The sequence below is a fragment of the Salmo salar genome, chromosome ssa06, assembly GCF_905237065.1.
Source record: "Salmo salar chromosome ssa06, Ssal_v3.1, whole genome shotgun sequence".
In the NCBI taxonomy this organism is placed as follows: Eukaryota; Metazoa; Chordata; class Actinopteri; order Salmoniformes; family Salmonidae; genus Salmo; species Salmo salar.
In genome coordinates, this window is record NC_059447.1 from 10,126,980 (window position 1) to 10,146,653 (window position 19,674).

The 19,674-nt window shown below is 44.0% G+C and overlaps 1 protein-coding gene across 4 annotated transcripts in view; it reads right to left on the reverse strand.

Moving 5' to 3' along the window:
* Nucleotides 1-19,474, reverse strand: part of LOC106606226 (medium-chain acyl-CoA ligase ACSF2, mitochondrial) — a 94,866-nt gene extending 75,392 nt beyond the window's left edge. For 2 of the 4 annotated variants that reach the window (XR_006770123.1, XM_045719721.1), the window contains exons 1-7: nucleotides 19,246-19,421; nucleotides 18,072-18,249; nucleotides 16,415-16,610; nucleotides 13,585-13,713; nucleotides 13,434-13,487; nucleotides 12,501-12,619; nucleotides 10,572-10,734 (exon numbers count right to left, since the gene is read on the reverse strand). Coding sequence is in view for 2 of the 4 variants with exons in the window: in XM_045719721.1 (XP_045575677.1) it covers nucleotides 10,572-10,734; nucleotides 12,501-12,619; nucleotides 13,434-13,487; nucleotides 13,585-13,713; nucleotides 16,415-16,610; nucleotides 18,072-18,235 (825 nt within the window). In the remaining 2 variants the exon portion in view is untranslated. Of the gene's footprint in view, nucleotides 1-10,571; nucleotides 10,735-12,500; nucleotides 12,620-13,433; nucleotides 13,488-13,584; nucleotides 13,714-16,414; nucleotides 16,611-18,071; nucleotides 18,250-19,245 lie in introns of all 4 variants that reach the window. The other 2 variants (XR_006770124.1, XM_045719720.1) reach the window with 2 other exon arrangements.
* Between the last annotated feature and the right edge of the window lie 200 nt (nucleotides 19,475-19,674).

A 19,674-nucleotide genomic window follows, 5' to 3' on the forward strand; every position in this document is an offset into this window, starting at 1 on the left:
ATCAGACAGACAACTAATACTGTTGTTCCCTACAGACCAGTAGACATCAGACAGACACTAATACTGTTGTTCCCTACAGACCAGTAGACATCAGACAGACTAATACTGTTGTTCCCTACAGACCAGTAGACATCAGACAGACTAATACTGTTGTTCCCTACAGACCAGTAGACATCAGACAGACTAATACTGTTGTTCCCCTACAGACCAGTAGACATCAGACAGACTAATACTGTTGTTCCCTACAGACCAGTAGACATCAGACAGACTAATACTGTTGTTCCCTACAGACCAGTAGACATCAGACAGACAGTAATACTGTTGTTCCCTACAGACCAGTAGACATCAGACAGACTAATACTGTTGTTCCCTACAGACCAGTAGACATCAGACAGACGAATACTGTTGTTCCCTACAGACCAGTAGACATCAGAGACAGACTAATACTGTTGTTCCCTACAGACCAGTAGACATCAGACAGACTAATACTGTTGTTCCCTACAGACCAGTAGACATCAGACAGACTAATACTGTTGTTCCCTACAGACCAGTAGACATCAGACAGACTAATACTGTTGTTCCCTACAGACCAGTAGACATCAGACAGACAGACTAATACTGTTGTTCCCTACAGACCAGTAGACATCAGACAGACTAATACTGTTGTTCCCTACAGACCAGTAGACATCAGACAGACTAATACTGTTGTTCCCTATAGACCAGTAGACATCAGACAGACTAATACTGTTGTTCCCTACAAACCAGTAGACATCAGACAGACTAATACTGTTGTTCCCTATAGACCAGTAGACATCAGGCAGACAGACTAATACTGTTGTTCCCTACAGACCAGTAGACATCAGACAGACTAATACTGTTGTTCCCTACAGACCAGTAGACATCAGACAGACTAATACTGTTGTTCCCTACAGACCAGTAGACATCAGACAGACAGACTAATACTGTTGTTCCCTACAGACCAGTAGACATCGACAGACAGACTAATACTGTTGTTCCCTACAGACCAGTAGACATCAGACAGACTAATACTGTTGTTCCCTACAGACCAGTAGACATCAGACAGACTAATACTGTTGTTCCCTACAGACCAGTAGACATCAGACAGACTAATACTGTTGTTCCCTACAGACCAGTAGACATCAGACAGACTAATACTGTTGTTCCCTACAGACCAGTAGACATCAGACAGACAGCTAATACTGTTGTTCCCTACAGACCAGTAGACATCAGACAGACAACTAATACTGTTGTTCCCTACAGACCAGTAGACATCAGACAGACTAATACTGTTGTTCCCCTACAGACCAGTAGACATCAGACAGACTAATACTGTTGTTCCCTACAGACCAGTAGACATCAGACAGACTAATACTGTTGTTCCCTACAGACCAGTAGACATCAGACAGACTAATACTGTTGTTCCCTACAGACCAGTAGACATCAGACAGACAGACTAATACTGTTGTTCCCTACAGACCAGTAGACATCAGACAGACTAATACTGTTGTTCCCTACAGACCAGTAGACATCAGACAGACAACTAATACTGTTGTTCCCTACAGACCAGTAGACATCAGACAGACAACTAATACTGTTGTTCCCTACAGACCAGTAGACATCAGACAGACAACTAATACTGTTGTTCCCTAGAGACCAGTAGACATCAGACAGACTAATACTGTTGTTCCCTACAGACCAGTAGACATCAGACAGACTAATACTGTTGTTCCCTACAGACCAGTAGACATCAGACAGACTAATACTGTTGTTCCCCTACAGACCAGTAGACATCAGACAGACTAATACTGTTGTTCCCTACAGACCAGTAGACATCAGACAGACTAATACTGTTGTTCCCTACAGACCAGTAGACATCAGACAGACTAATACTGTTGTTCCCTACAGACCAGTAGACATCAGACAGACTAATACTGTTGTTCCCTACAGACCAGTAGACATCAGACAGACTAATACTGTTGTTCCCTACAGACCAGTAGACATCAGACAGACTAATACTGTTGTTCCCTACAGACCAGTAGACATCAGACAGACAACTAATACTGTTGTTCCCTACAGACCAGTAGACATCAGACAGACAGACTAATACTGTTGTTCCCTACAGACCAGTAGACATCAGACAGACTAATACTGTTGTTCCCTACAGACCAGTAGACATCAGACAGACCTAATACTGTTGTTCCCTACAGACCAGTAGACATCAGACAGACTAATACTGTTGTTCCCTACAGACCAGTAGACATCAGACAGACTAATACTGTTGTTCCCTACAGACCAGTAGACATCAGACAGACTAATACTGTTGTTCCCTACAGACCAGTAGACATCAGACAGACTAATACTGTTGTTCCCTACAGACCAGTAGACATCAGACAGACTAATACTGTTGTTCCCTACAGACCAGTAGACATCAGACAGACTAATACTGTTGTTCCCTACAGACCAGTAGACATCAGACAGACAGACTAATACTGTTGTTCCCTACAGACCAGTAGACATCAGACAGACTAATACTGTTGTTCCCTACAGACCAGTAGACATCAGACAGACTAATACTGTTGTTCCCTACAGACCAGTAGACATCAGACAGACTAATACTGTTGTTCCCTACAGACCAGTAGACATCAGACAGACAGACTAATACTGTTGTTCCCTACAGACCAGTAGACATCAGACAGACTAATACTGTTGTTCCCTACAGACCAGTAGACATCAGACAGACTAATACTGTTGTTCCCTATAGACCAGTAGACATCAGACAGACTAATACTGTTGTTCCCTACAAACCAGTAGACATCAGACAGACTAATACTGTTGTTCCCTATAGACCAGTAGACATCAGGCAGACAGACTAATACTGTTGTTCCCTACAGACCAGTAGACATCAGACAGACTAATACTGTTGTTCCCTACAGACCAGTAGACATCAGACAGACAGACTAATACTGTTGTTCCCTACAGACCAGTAGACATCAGACAGACAGACTAATACTGTTGTTCCCTACAGACCAGTAGACATCAGACAGACAGACTAATACTGTTGTTCCCTACAGACCAGTAGACATCAGACAGACTAATACTGTTGTTCCCTACAGACCAGTAGACATCAGACAGACTAATACTGTTGTTCCCTACAGACCAGTAGACATCAGACAGACTAATACTGTTGTTCCCTACAGACCAGTAGACATCAGACAGACTAATACTGTTGTTCCCTACAGACCAGTAGACATCAGACAGACTAATACTGTTGTTCCCTACAGACCAGTAGACATCAGACAGACTAATACTGTTGTTCCCTACAGACCAGTAGACATCAGACAGACTAATACTGTTGTTCCCTACAGACCAGTAGACATCAGACAGACTAATACTGTTGTTCCCCTACAGACCAGTAGACATCAGACAGACTAATACTGTTGTTCCCTACAGACCAGTAGACATCAGACAGACAACTAATACTGTTGTTCCCTACAGACCAGTAGACATCAGACAGACTAATACTGTTGTTCCCTACAGACCAGTAGACATCAGACAGACTAATACTGTTGTTCCCTACAGACCAGTAGACATCAGACAGACTAATACTGTTGTTCCCTACAGACCAGTAGACATCAGACAGACTAATACTGTTGTTCCCTACAGACCAGTAGACATCAGACAGACTAATACTGTTGTTCCCTACAGACCAGTAGACATCAGACAGACTAATACTGTTGTTCCCTACAGACCAGTAGACATCAGACAGACTAATACTGTTGTTCCCTACAGACCAGTAGACATCAGACAGACAGACTAATACTGTTGTTCCCTACAGACCAGTAGACATCAGACAGACAGACTAATACTGTTGTTCCCTACAGACCAGTAGACATCAGACAGACAACTAATACTGTTGTTCCCTACAGACCAGTAGACATCAGACAGACTAATACTGTTGTTCCCTACAGACCAGTAGACATCAGACAGACTAATACTGTTGTTCCCTACAGACCAGTAGACATCAGACAGACTAATACTGTTGTTCCCTACAGACCAGTAGACATCAGACAGACTAATACTGTTGTTCCCTACAGACCAGTAGACATCAGACAGACTAATACTGTTGTTCCCTACAGACCAGTAGACATCAGACAGACTAATACTGTTGTTCCCTACAGACCAGTAGACATCAGACAGACCTAATACTGTTGTTCCCTACAGACCAGTAGACATCAGACAGACAGCTAATACTGTTGTTCCCTACAGACCAGTAGACATCAGACAGACCTAATACTGTTGTTCCCTACAGACCAGTAGACATCAGACAGACTAATACTGTTGTTCCCTACAGACCAGTAGACATCAGACAGACTAATACTGTTGTTCCCTACAGACCAGTAGACATCAGACAGACTAATACTGTTGTTCCCTACAGACCAGTAGACATCGAAGACAGACTAATACTGTTGTTCCCTACAGACCAGTAGACATCAGACAGACTAATACTGTTGTTCCCTACAGACCAGTAGACATCAGACAGACCTAATACTGTTGTTCCCTACAGACCAGTAGACATCAGACAGACATAATACTGTTGTTCCCTACAGACCAGTAGACATCAGACAGACTAATACTGTTGTTCCCTACAGACCAGTAGACATCAGACAGACAGATAATACTGTTGTTCCCTACAGACCAGTAGACATCAGACAGACTAATACTGTTGTTCCCTACAGACCAGTAGACATCAGACAGACCTAATACTGTTGTTCCCTACAGACCAGTAGACATCAGACAGACAGACTAATACTGTTGTTCCCTACAGACCAGTAGACATCAGACAGACAGACTAATACTGTTGTTCCCTACAGACCAGTAGACATCAGACAGACACTAATACTGTTGTTCCCTACAGACCAGTAGACATCAGACAGACTAATACTGTTGTTCCCTACAGACCAGTAGACATCAGACAGACTAATACTGTTGTTCCCTACAGACCAGTAGACATCAGACAGACTAATACTGTTGTTCCCTACAGACCAGTAGACATCAGACAGACTAATACTGTTGTTCCCTACAGACCAGTAGACATCAGACAGACTAATACTGTTGTTCCCTACAGACCAGTAGACATCAGACAGACTAATACTGTTGTTCCCTACAGACCAGTAGACATCAGACAGACTAATACTGTTGTTCCCTACAGACCAGTAGACATCAGACAGACTAATACTGTTGTTCCCTACAGACCAGTAGACATCAGACAGACAGACTAATACTGTTGTTCCCTACAGACCAGTAGACATCAGACAGACTAATACTGTTGTTCCCTACAGACCAGTAGACATCAGACAGACTAATACTGTTGTTCCCTACAGACCAGTAGACATCAGACAGACTAATACTGTTGTTCCCTACAGACCAGTAGACATCAGACAGACTAATACTGTTGTTCCCTACAGACCAGTAGACATCAGACAGACCTAATACTGTTGTTCCCTACAGACCAGTAGACATCAGACAGACTAATACTGTTGTTCCCTACAGACCAGTAGACATCAGACAGACAACTAATACTGTTGTTCCCTACAGACCAGTAGACATCAGACAGACAGACTAATACTGTTGTTCCCTACAGACCAGTAGACATCAGACAGACTAATACTGTTGTTCCCTACAGACCAGTAGACATCAGACAGACTAATACTGTTGTTCCCTACAGACCAGTAGACATCAGACAGGACTAATACTGTTGTTCCCTACAGACCAGTAGACATCAGACAGACTAATACTGTTGTTCCCTACAGACCAGTAGACATCAGACAGACTAATACTGTTGTTCCCTACAGACCAGTAGACATCAGACAGACTAATACTGTTGTTCCCTACAGACCAGTAGACATCAGACAGACTAATACTGTTGTTCCCTACAGACCAGTAGACATCAGACAGACTAATACTGTTGTTCCCTACAGACCAGTAGACATCAGACAGACTAATACTGTTGTTCCCTACAGACCAGTAGACATCAGACAGACAGACTAATACTGTTGTTCCCTACAGACCAGTAGACATCAGACAGACAGACTAATACTGTTGTTCCCTACAGACCAGTAGACATCAGACAGACTAATACTGTTGTTCCCTACAGACCAGTAGACATCAGACAGACTAATACTGTTGTTCCCTACAGACCAGTAGACATCAGACAGACAGTAATACTGTTGTTCCCTACAGACCAGTAGACATCAGACAGACTAATACTGTTGTTCCCTACAGACCAGTAGACATCAGACAGACCTAATACTGTTGTTCCCTACAGACCAGTAGACATCAGACAGGACTAATACTGTTGTTCCCTACAGACCAGTAGACATCAGACAGACGCTAATACTGTTGTTCCCTACAGACCAGTAGACATCAGACAGACTAATACTGTTGTTCCCTACAGACCAGTAGACATCAGACAGACTAATACTGTTGTTCCCTACAGACCAGTAGACATCAGACAGACGACTAATACTGTTGTTCCCTACAGACCAGTAGACATCAGACAGACACTAATACTGTTGTTCCCTACAGACCAGTAGACATCAGACAGACCTAATACTGTTGTTCCCTACAGACCAGTAGACATCAGACAGACCTAATACTGTTGTTCCCTACAGACCAGTAGACATCAGACAGACTAATACTGTTGTTCCCTACAGACCAGTAGACATCAGACAGACGCTAATACTGTTGTTCCCTACAGACCAGTAGACATCAGACAGACAGACTAATACTGTTGTTCCCTACAGACCAGTAGACATCAGACAGACTAATACTGTTGTTCCCTACAGACCAGTAGACATCAGACAGACTAATACTGTTGTTCCCTACAGACCAGTAGACATCAGACAGACTAATACTGTTGTTCCCTACAGACCAGTAGACATCAGACAGACAGACTAATACTGTTGTTCCCTACAGACCAGTAGACATCAGACAGACACTAATACTGTTGTTCCCTACAGACCAGTAGACATCAGACAGACTAATACTGTTGTTCCCCTACAGACCAGTAGACATCAGACAGACTAATACTGTTGTTCCCTACAGACCAGTAGACATCAGACAGACAGACTAATACTGTTGTTCCCTACAGACCAGTAGACATCAGACAGACAGACTAATACTGTTGTTCCCTACAGACCAGTAGACATCAGACAGACAGACTAATACTGTTGTTCCCTACAGACCAGTAGACATCAGACAGACAGACTAATACTGTTGTTCCCTACAGACCAGTAGACATCAGACAGACTAATAATGTTGTTCCCTACAGACCAGTAGACATCAGACAGACTAATACTGTTGTTCCCTACAGACCAGTAGACATCAGACAGACAGACTAATACTGTTGTTCCCTACAGACCAGTAGACATCAGACAGACAGACTAATACTGTTGTTCCCTACAGACCAGTAGACATCAGACAGACTAATACTGTTGTTCCCTACAGACCAGTAGACATCAGACAGACGCTAATACTGTTGTTCCCTACAGACCAGTAGACATCAGACAGACTAATACTGTTGTTCCCTACAGACCAGTAGACATCAGACAGACTAATACTGTTGTTCCCTACAGACCAGTAGACATCAGACAGACTAATACTGTTGTTCCCTACAGACCAGTAGACATCAGACAGACTAATACTGTTGTTCCCTACAGACCAGTAGACATCAGACAGACTAATACTGTTGTTCCCTACAGACCAGTAGACATCAGGCAGACAGACTAATACTGTTGTTCCCTACAGACCAGTAGACATCAGGCAGACAGACTAATACTGTTGTTCCCTACAGACCAGTAGACATCAGACAGACTAATACTGTTGTTCCCTACAGACCAGTAGACATCAGACAGACTAATACTGTTGTTCCCTACAGACCAGTAGACATCAGACAGACTAATACTGTTGTTCCCTACAGACCAGTAGACATCAGACAGACTAATACTGTTGTTCCCTACAGACCAGTAGACATCAGACAGACTAATACTGTTGTTCCCTACAGACCAGTAGACATCAGACAGACTAATACTGTTGTTCCCTACAGACCAGTAGACATCAGACAGACAGACTAATACTGTTGTTCCCTACAGACCAGTAGACATCAGACAGACAGACTAATACTGTTGTTCCCTACAGACCTGTAGACATCAGACAGACAGACTAATACTGTTGTTCCCTACAGACCAGTAGACATCAGACAGACAGACTAATACTGTTGTTCCCTACAGACCAGTAGACATCAGACAGACTAATACTGTTGTTCCCTACAGACCAGTAGACATCAGACAGACTAATACTGTTGTTCCCTACAGACCAGTAGACATCAGACAGACTAATACTGTTGTTCCCTACAGACCAGTAGACATCAGACAGACAGACTAATACTGTTGTTCCCTACAGACCAGTAGACATCAGACAGACTAATACTGTTGTTCCCTACAGACCAGTAGACATCAGACAGACAGACTAATACTGTTGTTCCCTACAGACCAGTAGACATCAGACAGACAGACTAATACTGTTGTTCCCTACAGACCAGTAGATATCAGACAGACCTAATACTGTTGTTCCCTACAGACCAGTAGACATCAGACAGACTACTATACTGTTGTTCCCTACAGACCAGTAGACATCAGACAGACAGACTAATACTGTTGTTCCCTACAGACCAGTAGACATCAGACAGACAGACTAATACTGTTGTTCCCTACAGACCAGTAGACATCAGACAGACTAATACTGTTGTTCCCTACAGACCAGTAGACATCAGAGACAGACTAATACTGTTGTTCCCTACAGACCAGTAGACATCAGACAGACAGTAATACTGTTGTTCCCTAGAGACCAGTAGACATCAGACAGACCTAATACTGTTGTTCCCTACAGACCTGTAGACATCAGACAGACTAATACTGTTGTTCCCTACAGACCAGTAGACATCAGACAGACTAATACTGTTGTTCCCCTACAGACCAGTAGACATCAGACGACTAATACTGTTGTTCCCTACAGACCAGTAGACATCAGACAGACAGACTAATACTGTTGTTCCCTACAGACCAGTAGACATCAGACAGACAGACTAATACTGTTGTTCCCTACAGACCAGTAGACATCAGACAGACAGACTAATACTGTTGTTCCCTACAGACCAGTAGACATCAGACAGACAGATAATACTGTTGTTCCCTAGAGACCAGTAGACATCAGACAGACTAATACTGTTGTTCCCTACAGACCAGTAGACATCAGACAGACTAATACTGTTGTTCCCTACAGACCAGTAGACATCAGACAGACTAATACTGTTGTTCCCTACAGACCAGTAGACATCAGACAGACTAATACTGTTGTTCCCTACAGACCAGTAGACATCAGACAGACTAATACTGTTGTTCCCTACAGACCAGTAGACATCAGACAGACTAATACTGTTGTTCCCTACAGACCAGTAGACATCAGACAGACTAATACTGTTGTTCCCTACAGACCAGTAGACATCAGACAGACAGACTAATACTGTTGTTCCCTACAGACCAGTAGACATCAGACAGACTAATACTGTTGTTCCCTACAGACCAGTAGACATCAGACAGACTAATACTGTTGTTCCCTACAGACCAGTAGACATCAGACAGACTAATACTGTTGTTCCCTATAGACCAGTAGACATCAGACAGACTAATACTGTTGTTCCCTACAGACCAGTAGACATCAGACAGACAGACTAATACTGTTGTTCCCTACAGACCAGTAGACATCAGACAGACAGACTAATACTGTTGTTCCCTACAGACCAGTAGACATCAGACAGACAGACTAATACTGTTGTTCCCTACAGACCAGTAGACATCAGACAGACTAATACTGTTGTTCCCTACAGACCAGTAGACATCAGACAGACTAATACTGTTGTTCCCTACAGACCAGTAGACATCAGACAGACTAATACTGTTGTTCCCTACAGACCAGTAGACATCAGACAGACAGACTAATACTGTTGTTCCCTACAGACCAGTAGACATCAGACAGACTAATACTGTTGTTCCCTACAGACCAGTAGACATCAGACAGACAGACTAATACTGTTGTTCCCTACAGACCAGTAGACATCAGACAGACTAATACTGTTGTTCCCTACAGACCAGTAGACATCAGACAGACTAATACTGTTGTTCCCTACAGACCAGTAGACATCAGAGACAGACTAATACTGTTGTTCCCTAGAGACAAAAAGACATCAGTGAGACCAGGAAGAAACAATGAGTAGCTGTTGATGGTTTATCTGTGTAGGTCAGTCTGTGGTCTGTCTACGTAGGTGGTTCATCTGTGTAGGTCAGTCTGTGGTCTGTCTACGTAGAGCTACAGGGGTGCTGTACTGCAACCAACCACTCGGGGGGTATGTGTTTCTGTGTGTTGGGTTCCAAGACAAAAGACACAATTCCATTCCAAATGGACAGTATTCTTCTTCTTTTCAACAGGATACCCACGGATGTGAACTGTATGTTGATGGGGTCGTCGAAGGACAGTTTGGTCTGAAGGTCTTGCAGCTCCTGGTGGTTTTGTCTGCTTCCAGCCTGCATCACATCTTCTACATGTACAGTCCCTGTCTGTCTGCTGTCTGTCACAATCACCATACACAGGTCTGGTAGTCTGGCAGGAGGAACACAGGTTAACATTACAGTAACACAATGACTGTTACATTACATTAACATTATAGTAACACAATGACAGGTACATTACAGTAACACAATGACAGGTACATTACAGTAACACAATGTCCGTTATTACAGTAACATTACAGTAACACAATGACAGGTACATTACAGTAACACAATGACAGGTACATTACAGTAACACAATGTCCGTTATTACAGTAACATTACAGTAACACAATGACAGGTACATTACAGTAACACAATGACAGGTACATTACAGTAACACAATGACAGGTACATTACAGTAACAGCCTTCATTAGGTCCTCTACTGTCCCTGTCTGTCACCATCACCATACACAGATAATGAGGTTCCATTTACAGTTACAGGTAAATAGACATCCTCCAGTGGTAATATTTATTATTCAGTCAATCCAGCATAGTTCCTGTGTAGCCCTTTTACTGTGTTTGCTTGCTCACGGGAACATCGTTCGATTTTTCACCTTGTTGGCTCAGGTATTCAAACGTGACCTTTCAGTGACTGACCCAACACTAACTGCTAGTCTACCTGACCATACCAGTTACTGACCCACCACTCTAACCACTAGTCTACCTGACCATACCAGTTACTGACCCACCACTCTAACCACTAGTCTACCTGACCATACCAGTTACTGACCCACCACTCTAACCACTAGTCTACCTGACCATACCAGTTACTGACCCACCACTCTAACCACTAGTCTATCTGACCATACCAGTTACTGACCCACCACTCTAACCACTAGTCTACCTGACCATACCAGTTACTGACCCACCACTCTAACCACTAGTCTACCTGACCATACCAGTTACTGACCCACCACTCTAACCACTAGTCTATCTGACTATACCAGTTACTGACCCAACACTCTAACCACTAGTCTACCTGACCATACCAGTTACTGACCCACCACTCTAACCACTAGTCTATCTGACCATACCAGTTGCTGACCCAACACTCTAACCACTAGTCTACCTGACCATACCAGTTACTGACCCACCACTCTAACCACTAGTCTACCTGACCATACCAGTTACTGACCCACCACTCTAACCACTAGTCCATCTGACCATACCAGTTACTGACCCACCACTCTAACCACTAGTCTATCTGACCATACTAGTTACTGACCCAACACTCTAACCACTAGTCTCTGACCATACCAGTTACTGACCCACCACTCTAACCACTAGTCTATCTGACCAGACCAGTTACTGACCCACCACTCTAACCACTAGTCTATCTGACCATACCAGTTACTGACCCACCACTCTAACCACTAGTCTATCTGACCATACCAGTTACTGACCCAACACTCTAACCACTAGTCTCTGACCATACCAGTTACTGACCCACCACTCTAACCACTAGTCTATCTGACCAGACCAGTTACTGACCCACCACTCTAACCACTAGTCTATCTGACCATACCAGTTACTGACCCACCACTCTAACCACTAGTCTATCTGACCATACCAGTTACTGACCCACCACACTAACCACTAGTCTATCTGACCAGACCAGTTACTGACCCAACACTCTAAACACTAGTCTACCTGCTGCCATTATACAGTAACTATTTGTAGTAACTATCTGTAGACCTATGCTATATCTTAGTATATTACTGGTTTATCCTGCTAGTTACTGGTTTACTTCATGGTGCAGTAATACAATATGTCTGTTGATTCACTTATGGTCCAATAGTACAGAATTAACATACCTGGAGCTCCTAAAGACCCCTGACTCTGCTGTTTCCATCTCTGGGCAGATCTGTCTCAGCATGTCACAGAACCTCTGGGTCTTAAACTGGGTGGGACACACCACTGCTTTACACTGCACCTACAGAGACAGAGAGAATAGAACCTCTGGGTCTTAATAAACTGGGTGGGACACAACACAGCTTTACACTGCACCTACAGAGACAGAGAGAATAGAACCTCTGGGTCTTAATAAACTGGGTGGGACACACCGCTGCTTTACACTGCACCTACAGAGACAGAGAGAACAGAACATCTGGGTCTTAAACTGGGTGGGACACACCGCTGCTTTACACTGCACCTACAGAGACAGACAGAACAGAACATCTGGATCTTAAACTGGGTGGGACACACCGCTGCTTTACACTGCACCTACAGAGACAGACAGAACAGAACATCTGGGTCTTAAACTGGGAAGGACACAGACAGCACCAGGGTCAGGATCAGTTCAGCTTTTCATTCAGTCAAACCAGGAAGTGTAAAACAACATGGTACTGTCACAGCTGTCGTCGTCAGACGAAACAGAGAAATCATCGTCTGATAAAGTTGACCAATACGCAGCGGATTGCGTGCTCATCATGATATTTATTAAACTGTGAACACCAAAACAATAACCATGAACGACTCCAGACAGGCTAACAGGCTAGTTACAAAATAATAGCAGTGTTAACACAACCATGCACAAACCCAAGTGACAAACATACTCCTAAATATATGACTCCCAATCAGGAACAACAATAACCAGCTGTCCCTGATCGGGAGCCACACAGACCAACATAGAAACACAACACCCAGAACAAACATACACAGACATCTTCTGCCACGTCCTGACCAAAATACTACACAACTACACCCTCTGCTGGTCAGGACGTGACAGGTACTGGATAAGAACAAACCTTCCCCAGGGTGTACTCCAGCTCCTTCAGCTGATAGGCTGGGTTTATTGACACCTGTAGAGGTTAGAACAATACTTTAATATTAGGAACAATAGATCCTAACAGATAATACATATTCATTTTAGAATCTAATCTAATAGCTCATCTTCACCAGTATGATGCCAGCCTTGGCTGTGGCGAACTGAAACAAGATCCAGTGGTATGTGTTGGGCCCCCAGACTCCTAGTCTGTCCCCTCTCTTCAGACCCAGGGCCAGGAGACCTGCAGCGGCCTGGTCAACCTGGGGAGGAGGGAGACCATGACCCAGGTAATAATAGATAGGATGATATCCCTACATGCAAAGGCGTTCTGCAGTTTGTGTTTATGAGTATGTGTATAAATGTAATGGAATATATTATTACAAAGCTGTTTGTGTATCTGTTTCACCATGGATGACCTAGTTAGCAGGCCTCAGGGTGTTTCACCATGGATGACCTAGTTAGCAGGCCTCAGGGTGTTTCACCATGGATGACCTAGTTAGCAGGCCTCAGGGTGTTTCACCATGGATGACCTAGTTAGCAGGCCTCAGGGTGTTTCACCATGGATGACCTAGTTAACTGGCCTCAGGGTGTTTCACCATGGATGACCTAGTTAGCAGGCCTCAGGGTGTTTCACCATGGATGACCTAGTTAGCAGGCCTCAGGGTGTTTCACCATGGATGACCTAGTTAGCAGGCATCAGGGTGTTTCACCATGGATGACCTAGTTAGCAGACCTCAGGGTGTTTCACCATGGATGACCTAGTTAGCAGGCCTCAGGGTGTTTCACCATGGATGACCTAGTTAGCAGGCCTCAGGGTGTTTCACCATGGATGACCTAGTTAGCAGGCCTCAGGGTGTTTCACCATGGATGACCTAGTTAGCAGGACTCAGGGTGTTTCACCATGGATGACCTAGTTAGCAGACCTCAGGGTGTTTCACCATGGATGACCTAGTTAGCAGGCCTCAGGGTGTTTCACCATGGATGACCTAGTTAGCAGGCCTCGGGGTGTTTCACCATGGATGACCTAGTTAGCAGGCCTCAGGGTGTTTCACCATGGATGACCTAGTTAGCAGGCCTCGGGGTGTTTCACCATGGATGACCTAGTTAGCAGGACTCAGGGTGTTTCACCATGGATGACCTAGTTAGCAGGCCTCAGGGTGTTTCACCATGGATGACCTAGTTAACTGGCCTCAGGGTGTTTCACCATGGATGACCTAGTTAGCAGACCTCAGGGTGTTTCACCATGGATGACCTAGTTAGCAGACCTCAGGGCGTTTCACCATGGATGACCTAGTTAGCAGGCCTCAGGGTGTTTCACCATGGATGACCTAGTTAGCAGACCTCAGGTGTTTCACCATGGATGACCTAGTTAACTGGCCTCAGGGTGTTTCACCATGGATGACCTAGTTAGCAGGCCTCGGGGTGTTTCACCATGGATGACCTAGTTAGCACGCCTCGGGGTGTTTCACCATGGATGACCTAGTTAGCAGACCTCAGGGTGTTTCACCATGGATGACCTAGTTAGCAGACCTCGGGGTGTTTTACCATGGATGACCTAGTTAACTGGCCTCAGGGTGTTTCACCATGGATGACCTAGTTAGCAGGCCTCGGGGTGTTTCACCATGGATGACCTAGTTAGCAGGCCTCGGGGTGTTTCACCATGGATGACCTAGTTAGCAGACCTCAGGGTGTTTCACCATGGATGACCTAGTTAGCAGGCCTCGGGGTGTTTCACCATGGATGACCTAGTTAGCAGGCCTCAGGGTGTTTCACCATGGATGACCTAGTTAGCAGGCCTCGGGGTGTTTCACCATGGATGACCTAGTTAGCAGACCTCAGGGTGTTTCACCATGGATGACCTAGTTAGCAGACCTCGGGGTGTTTCACCATGGATGACCTAGTTAACTGGCCTCAGGGTGTTTCACCATGGATGACCTAGTTAGCAGGCCTCGGGGTGTTTCACCATGGATGACCTAGTTAGCAGGCCTCGGGGTGTTTCACCATGGATGACCTAGTTAGCAGACCTCAGGGTGTTTCACCATGGATGACCTAGTTAGCAGGCCTCGGGGTGTTTCACCATGGATGACCTAGTTAGCAGGCCTCAGGGTGTTTCACCATGGATGACCTAGTTAGCAGACCTCAGGGTGTTTCACCATGGATGACCTAGTTAGCAGGCCTCAGGGTGTTTCACCATGGATGTCCTAGTTGCCTCAGGGACAGATTTTCCCTATTTCCTCCATGTTACTAGCTGTCTGCTTTGATGTTTAACTAGTAGTAATCAATAGTTTCCCAACGATATACTGACTTTGATGTTTAACCAGTGGTAATCAATAGTTTCCCAACCATATACTGACTTTGATGTTTAACTAGTAGTAATCAATAGTTTCCCAACCATATACTGACTTTGATGTTTAACTAGTAGTAATCAATAGTTTCCCAACCATATACTGACTTTGATGTTTAACCAGTGGTAATCAATAGTTTCCCAACCATATACTGACGTTGATGTTTAACTAGTGGTAATCAATAGTTTCCCAACCATATACTGACTTTGATGTTTAACCAGTGGTAATCAATAGTTTCCCAACCATATACTGACTTTGATGTTTAACTAGTGGTAATCAATAGTTTCCCAACCATATACTGACTTTGATGTTTAACTAGGGGTAATCAATAGTTTCCCAACCATATACTGACTTTGATGTTTAACTAGTGGTAATCAATAGTTTCCCAACAATATACTGACTTTGATGTTTAACTAGGGGTAATCAATAGGGGTTTCCCAACCATATACTGACACATAATAGTTGTTATGTTACTATTTGGTAAACCACCAATCAAATGCACTGACAGATAGGACTGCTGTATGTGCTTTGAGTGGGAACAGAGTTAATGGCCTAACAGTAATGATCTCTAGATATGATTAAATAGATTAGAAGAGAGGGTGGATGAAAGACCTACGTCCTCCTGAAACTGGGAGAAGGTCTTACGGACTCCATCCTGCAGGAAGACCAGGGCCTCTCTGTGGGGCCAGCGGTCGGCTGCAGCCTGAAGACTCTGACCCACCGTCTGGCCCAGCAGGGACACTGAGGAGGCCCCATGGACGTAGCTGAAGCTCTGCCCTGGGACCATGGGGGGACTGTCCACATGGAGGGATCTGTTGAGGGAGAGACGTAAACAGTATACAGAGTAGACCTGGGTCAAATACATGTGGGAAATACTTGGAAGTTGTTTTTAGGTGCACTTGATAACACCTTGGAGTTTGGACTTAGGGGACTATTTAATTGGTTCCATTGTACCAGGCAAACTACAATAGACACAACCAAATCAATTCAGCTCATGTATTTGACATATGTACTGTAGTTGCCCAAAGTTTATCTCTCTCTGATACAGAGAGAGATAAACAGAGAGTAAACACAGAGAGATGGGTTGGTACAGAAAGAGATGGGTTGGTACAGAGAAGGAGTTAAAAGAGAGGGATAGGTTTGGTTCACAGACAATAGAGTTCACTGTGAGGGTGTTCTTTAATCCATGACAGTAGTCTCTTTTGAAACACAAGAAGGTTCTGGATGAAAACCCCCTTCATCTCAGACCCAACCTCCTGTAGTGTTCCCTGACTGTGGTTTCATAGTGGACCCCTCTCCACTGTTCTCTCCCCTCTCCACTGTTCTCTTAGGAGCCGTTGGGAAAACAGCACAGATACGGCCCACCTCACTCACTCACTATTCTCCCATCAGGTCACAGGACATGTGAAGTCTTCAGAGGGGAAACTGGACTTAATAGCTACGTGAAAAAAATAAGTTCACAGCCAAGACAACCACACTGAACCCCGTTCCTTACAGCCAAGACAACCACGCTGAACCCTGTTCCTTACAGCCAAGACAACCACGCTGAACCCTGTTCCTTACAGCCAAGACAACAACGCTGAACCCCGTTCCTTACAGCCAAGACAACCACGCTGAACCCCGTTCCGTACAGCCAAGACAACAACGCTGAACCCCGTTCCTTACAGCCAAGACAACCACTCTGAACCCCGTTCCTTACAGCCAAGACAACCACGCTGAACCCCGTTCCTTACAGCCAAGACAACCACGCTGAACCCCGTTCCTTACAGCCAAGACAACCACACTGAACCCCGTTCCTTACAGCCAAGACAACCACGCTGAACCCCGTTCCTTACAGCCAAGACAACCACGCTGAACCCCGTTCCTTACAGCCAAGAAAAAGCAGAATCTTGGCTGGACAATCCAAGTAAAAACATATTTTAAAAACATGTTTCTGAAAAGGATTGTTTCTGTAGTATTCAGTGTCTTGAGCATGGCTCAGCAGACATTGAAAGACATTACCCTCAGTCTGAATACTAGTCAAGACACATACAGGCCATCAGGTCCATACTCTACAGTTGACAGATCATAGTGATCAATGCAACAGTAATTGACTACATTGAAATGGGATTGACCCCAACTGGTGGTGTGCTCTATAGGTCTGAATGATGAAATGTCATCTACAATCTATGTCAAAGGTGGGCTTTAGAAAGGAAACAAAACTTGCAAAATGACAGACAGAGAAATAATCCAGCTAGTCTGTTTATGTATGACAATGTCAAGAGTTAACCTACCTACAGCACCAGATCCTGGTTGGGTTCCCAGGTGTCCATGTCTTCTGTAGTGAGGAGACCACCTGTAGAGGTTGTAACACAGCCCTTCTAGAGAACACACTGAGCTGTCTGAGGTGAGCTGCCCTGGACCTCAGTAGCGAGGAGCTGATCCACACCGCTGACATGGCCTCAGTCAGCTCTGAAAATAAGACCCAATTTATTATGTTCTGCATCCATTTAGACCCTTGTTAAAAAATGATGGCTTAACATCTTCCTAGAAGTCAGAAAAACATGAGAAGGGTCATGTACAAATGCAGATTTTTGGCATTTTATTCATATTTATAAATCTGATTTATTAAATTTTTCCATGTGGTTTCTATTAAAAGAGGCACTTTATTTAATAGTTTTTTTTAAATTCAATATTGGTGCACAATTCATATGTAAAATATCAAAGGAAAGCAAAAGGCACTCAATTCGTGGAATGACCCATCTAGAATCTAGAAAGTCGATGGCCAATGAAATGCATTGGGCTTGAAGCTAATATTGTTGCAGTACAAAAAGTATGAATAGTATCAAACCGGAACCTGCACATTCTTAAGTTGGATAACTTTTGTGCTTTCAGCATGCACATGACAAATACGTGTCAGATTTCCCGCAAGCACATTAATAAGAAGTATGTCGGGTTTCTAAAGCCGTTCTTGTTTGGGTAGGCTATAGCTAGGTCGTTACACAACTTCCATGCTGGTTTGAAAACTCTTGTTAGACTGCAGAACAGACAACAAACTAAAACTTTTCACTAGGCCCAATTAAGGTGTCACTGGGGAATAATCGTTAGATAATCAACATTTTGTGTTTGTTATTTTAGCCATCTGGCTGCAGGCCTGATTGTTGGCTCGACATCTTACTGTAACATGAGGAGTTATTACACAGTACTGGCACGGGCTTATATGATTACTCCATTAACGCTCTCAAAACGTTTCTGTTACATCAAATATCTGTTACGCTTCATCATCATGTCCCATCACGAACGATAAACAAAAAATGAAACAAAGGATTGATCATCTCTGACCGAGGCGAATTACAGGCCTCAAGAAATCAATCAATTTGGAATTCTAGATATTTTAATAATACCACTGTCTGCGCCTTATCATCTTTGCATGATAAACTATTGTAACTGTTCTGAACACATCCTTACAGTAAATGACAAAATGTGCTCTAAATTCAGAAAACTTTTCTCCGATCTTTTCAAGGCCCAGTGAGTTTCAGAAAACACGCGATAACGTAAAGTGTTGTGTATTCGCGCACAGAAATTCAGGAAGAAACTGAAGAACGGATGGCTGAACAATGTTTTCGGCTTGACCGCGTTTTGTAAGTGTCCGCTCACTTGCCCGCAGTGACTTTCCTGGTACAACCTGTTACGAAACACGACGTGCGCAACCTCTTGCGCATGTCCAACATAAAAGCCCAGCTGTCATGGCGGCGGGTAAATCTAAATGTCTTTATTTTCTGGCTAGGTAGCAAGCTATTTTCTTCTTTGGAATACGTTTTTGGAAGCTATTGTCCAAATCACTGTTATTAAGAGTTTTCTACAACTCTAACTTTTTAGTCTGATGCTATTTACTTA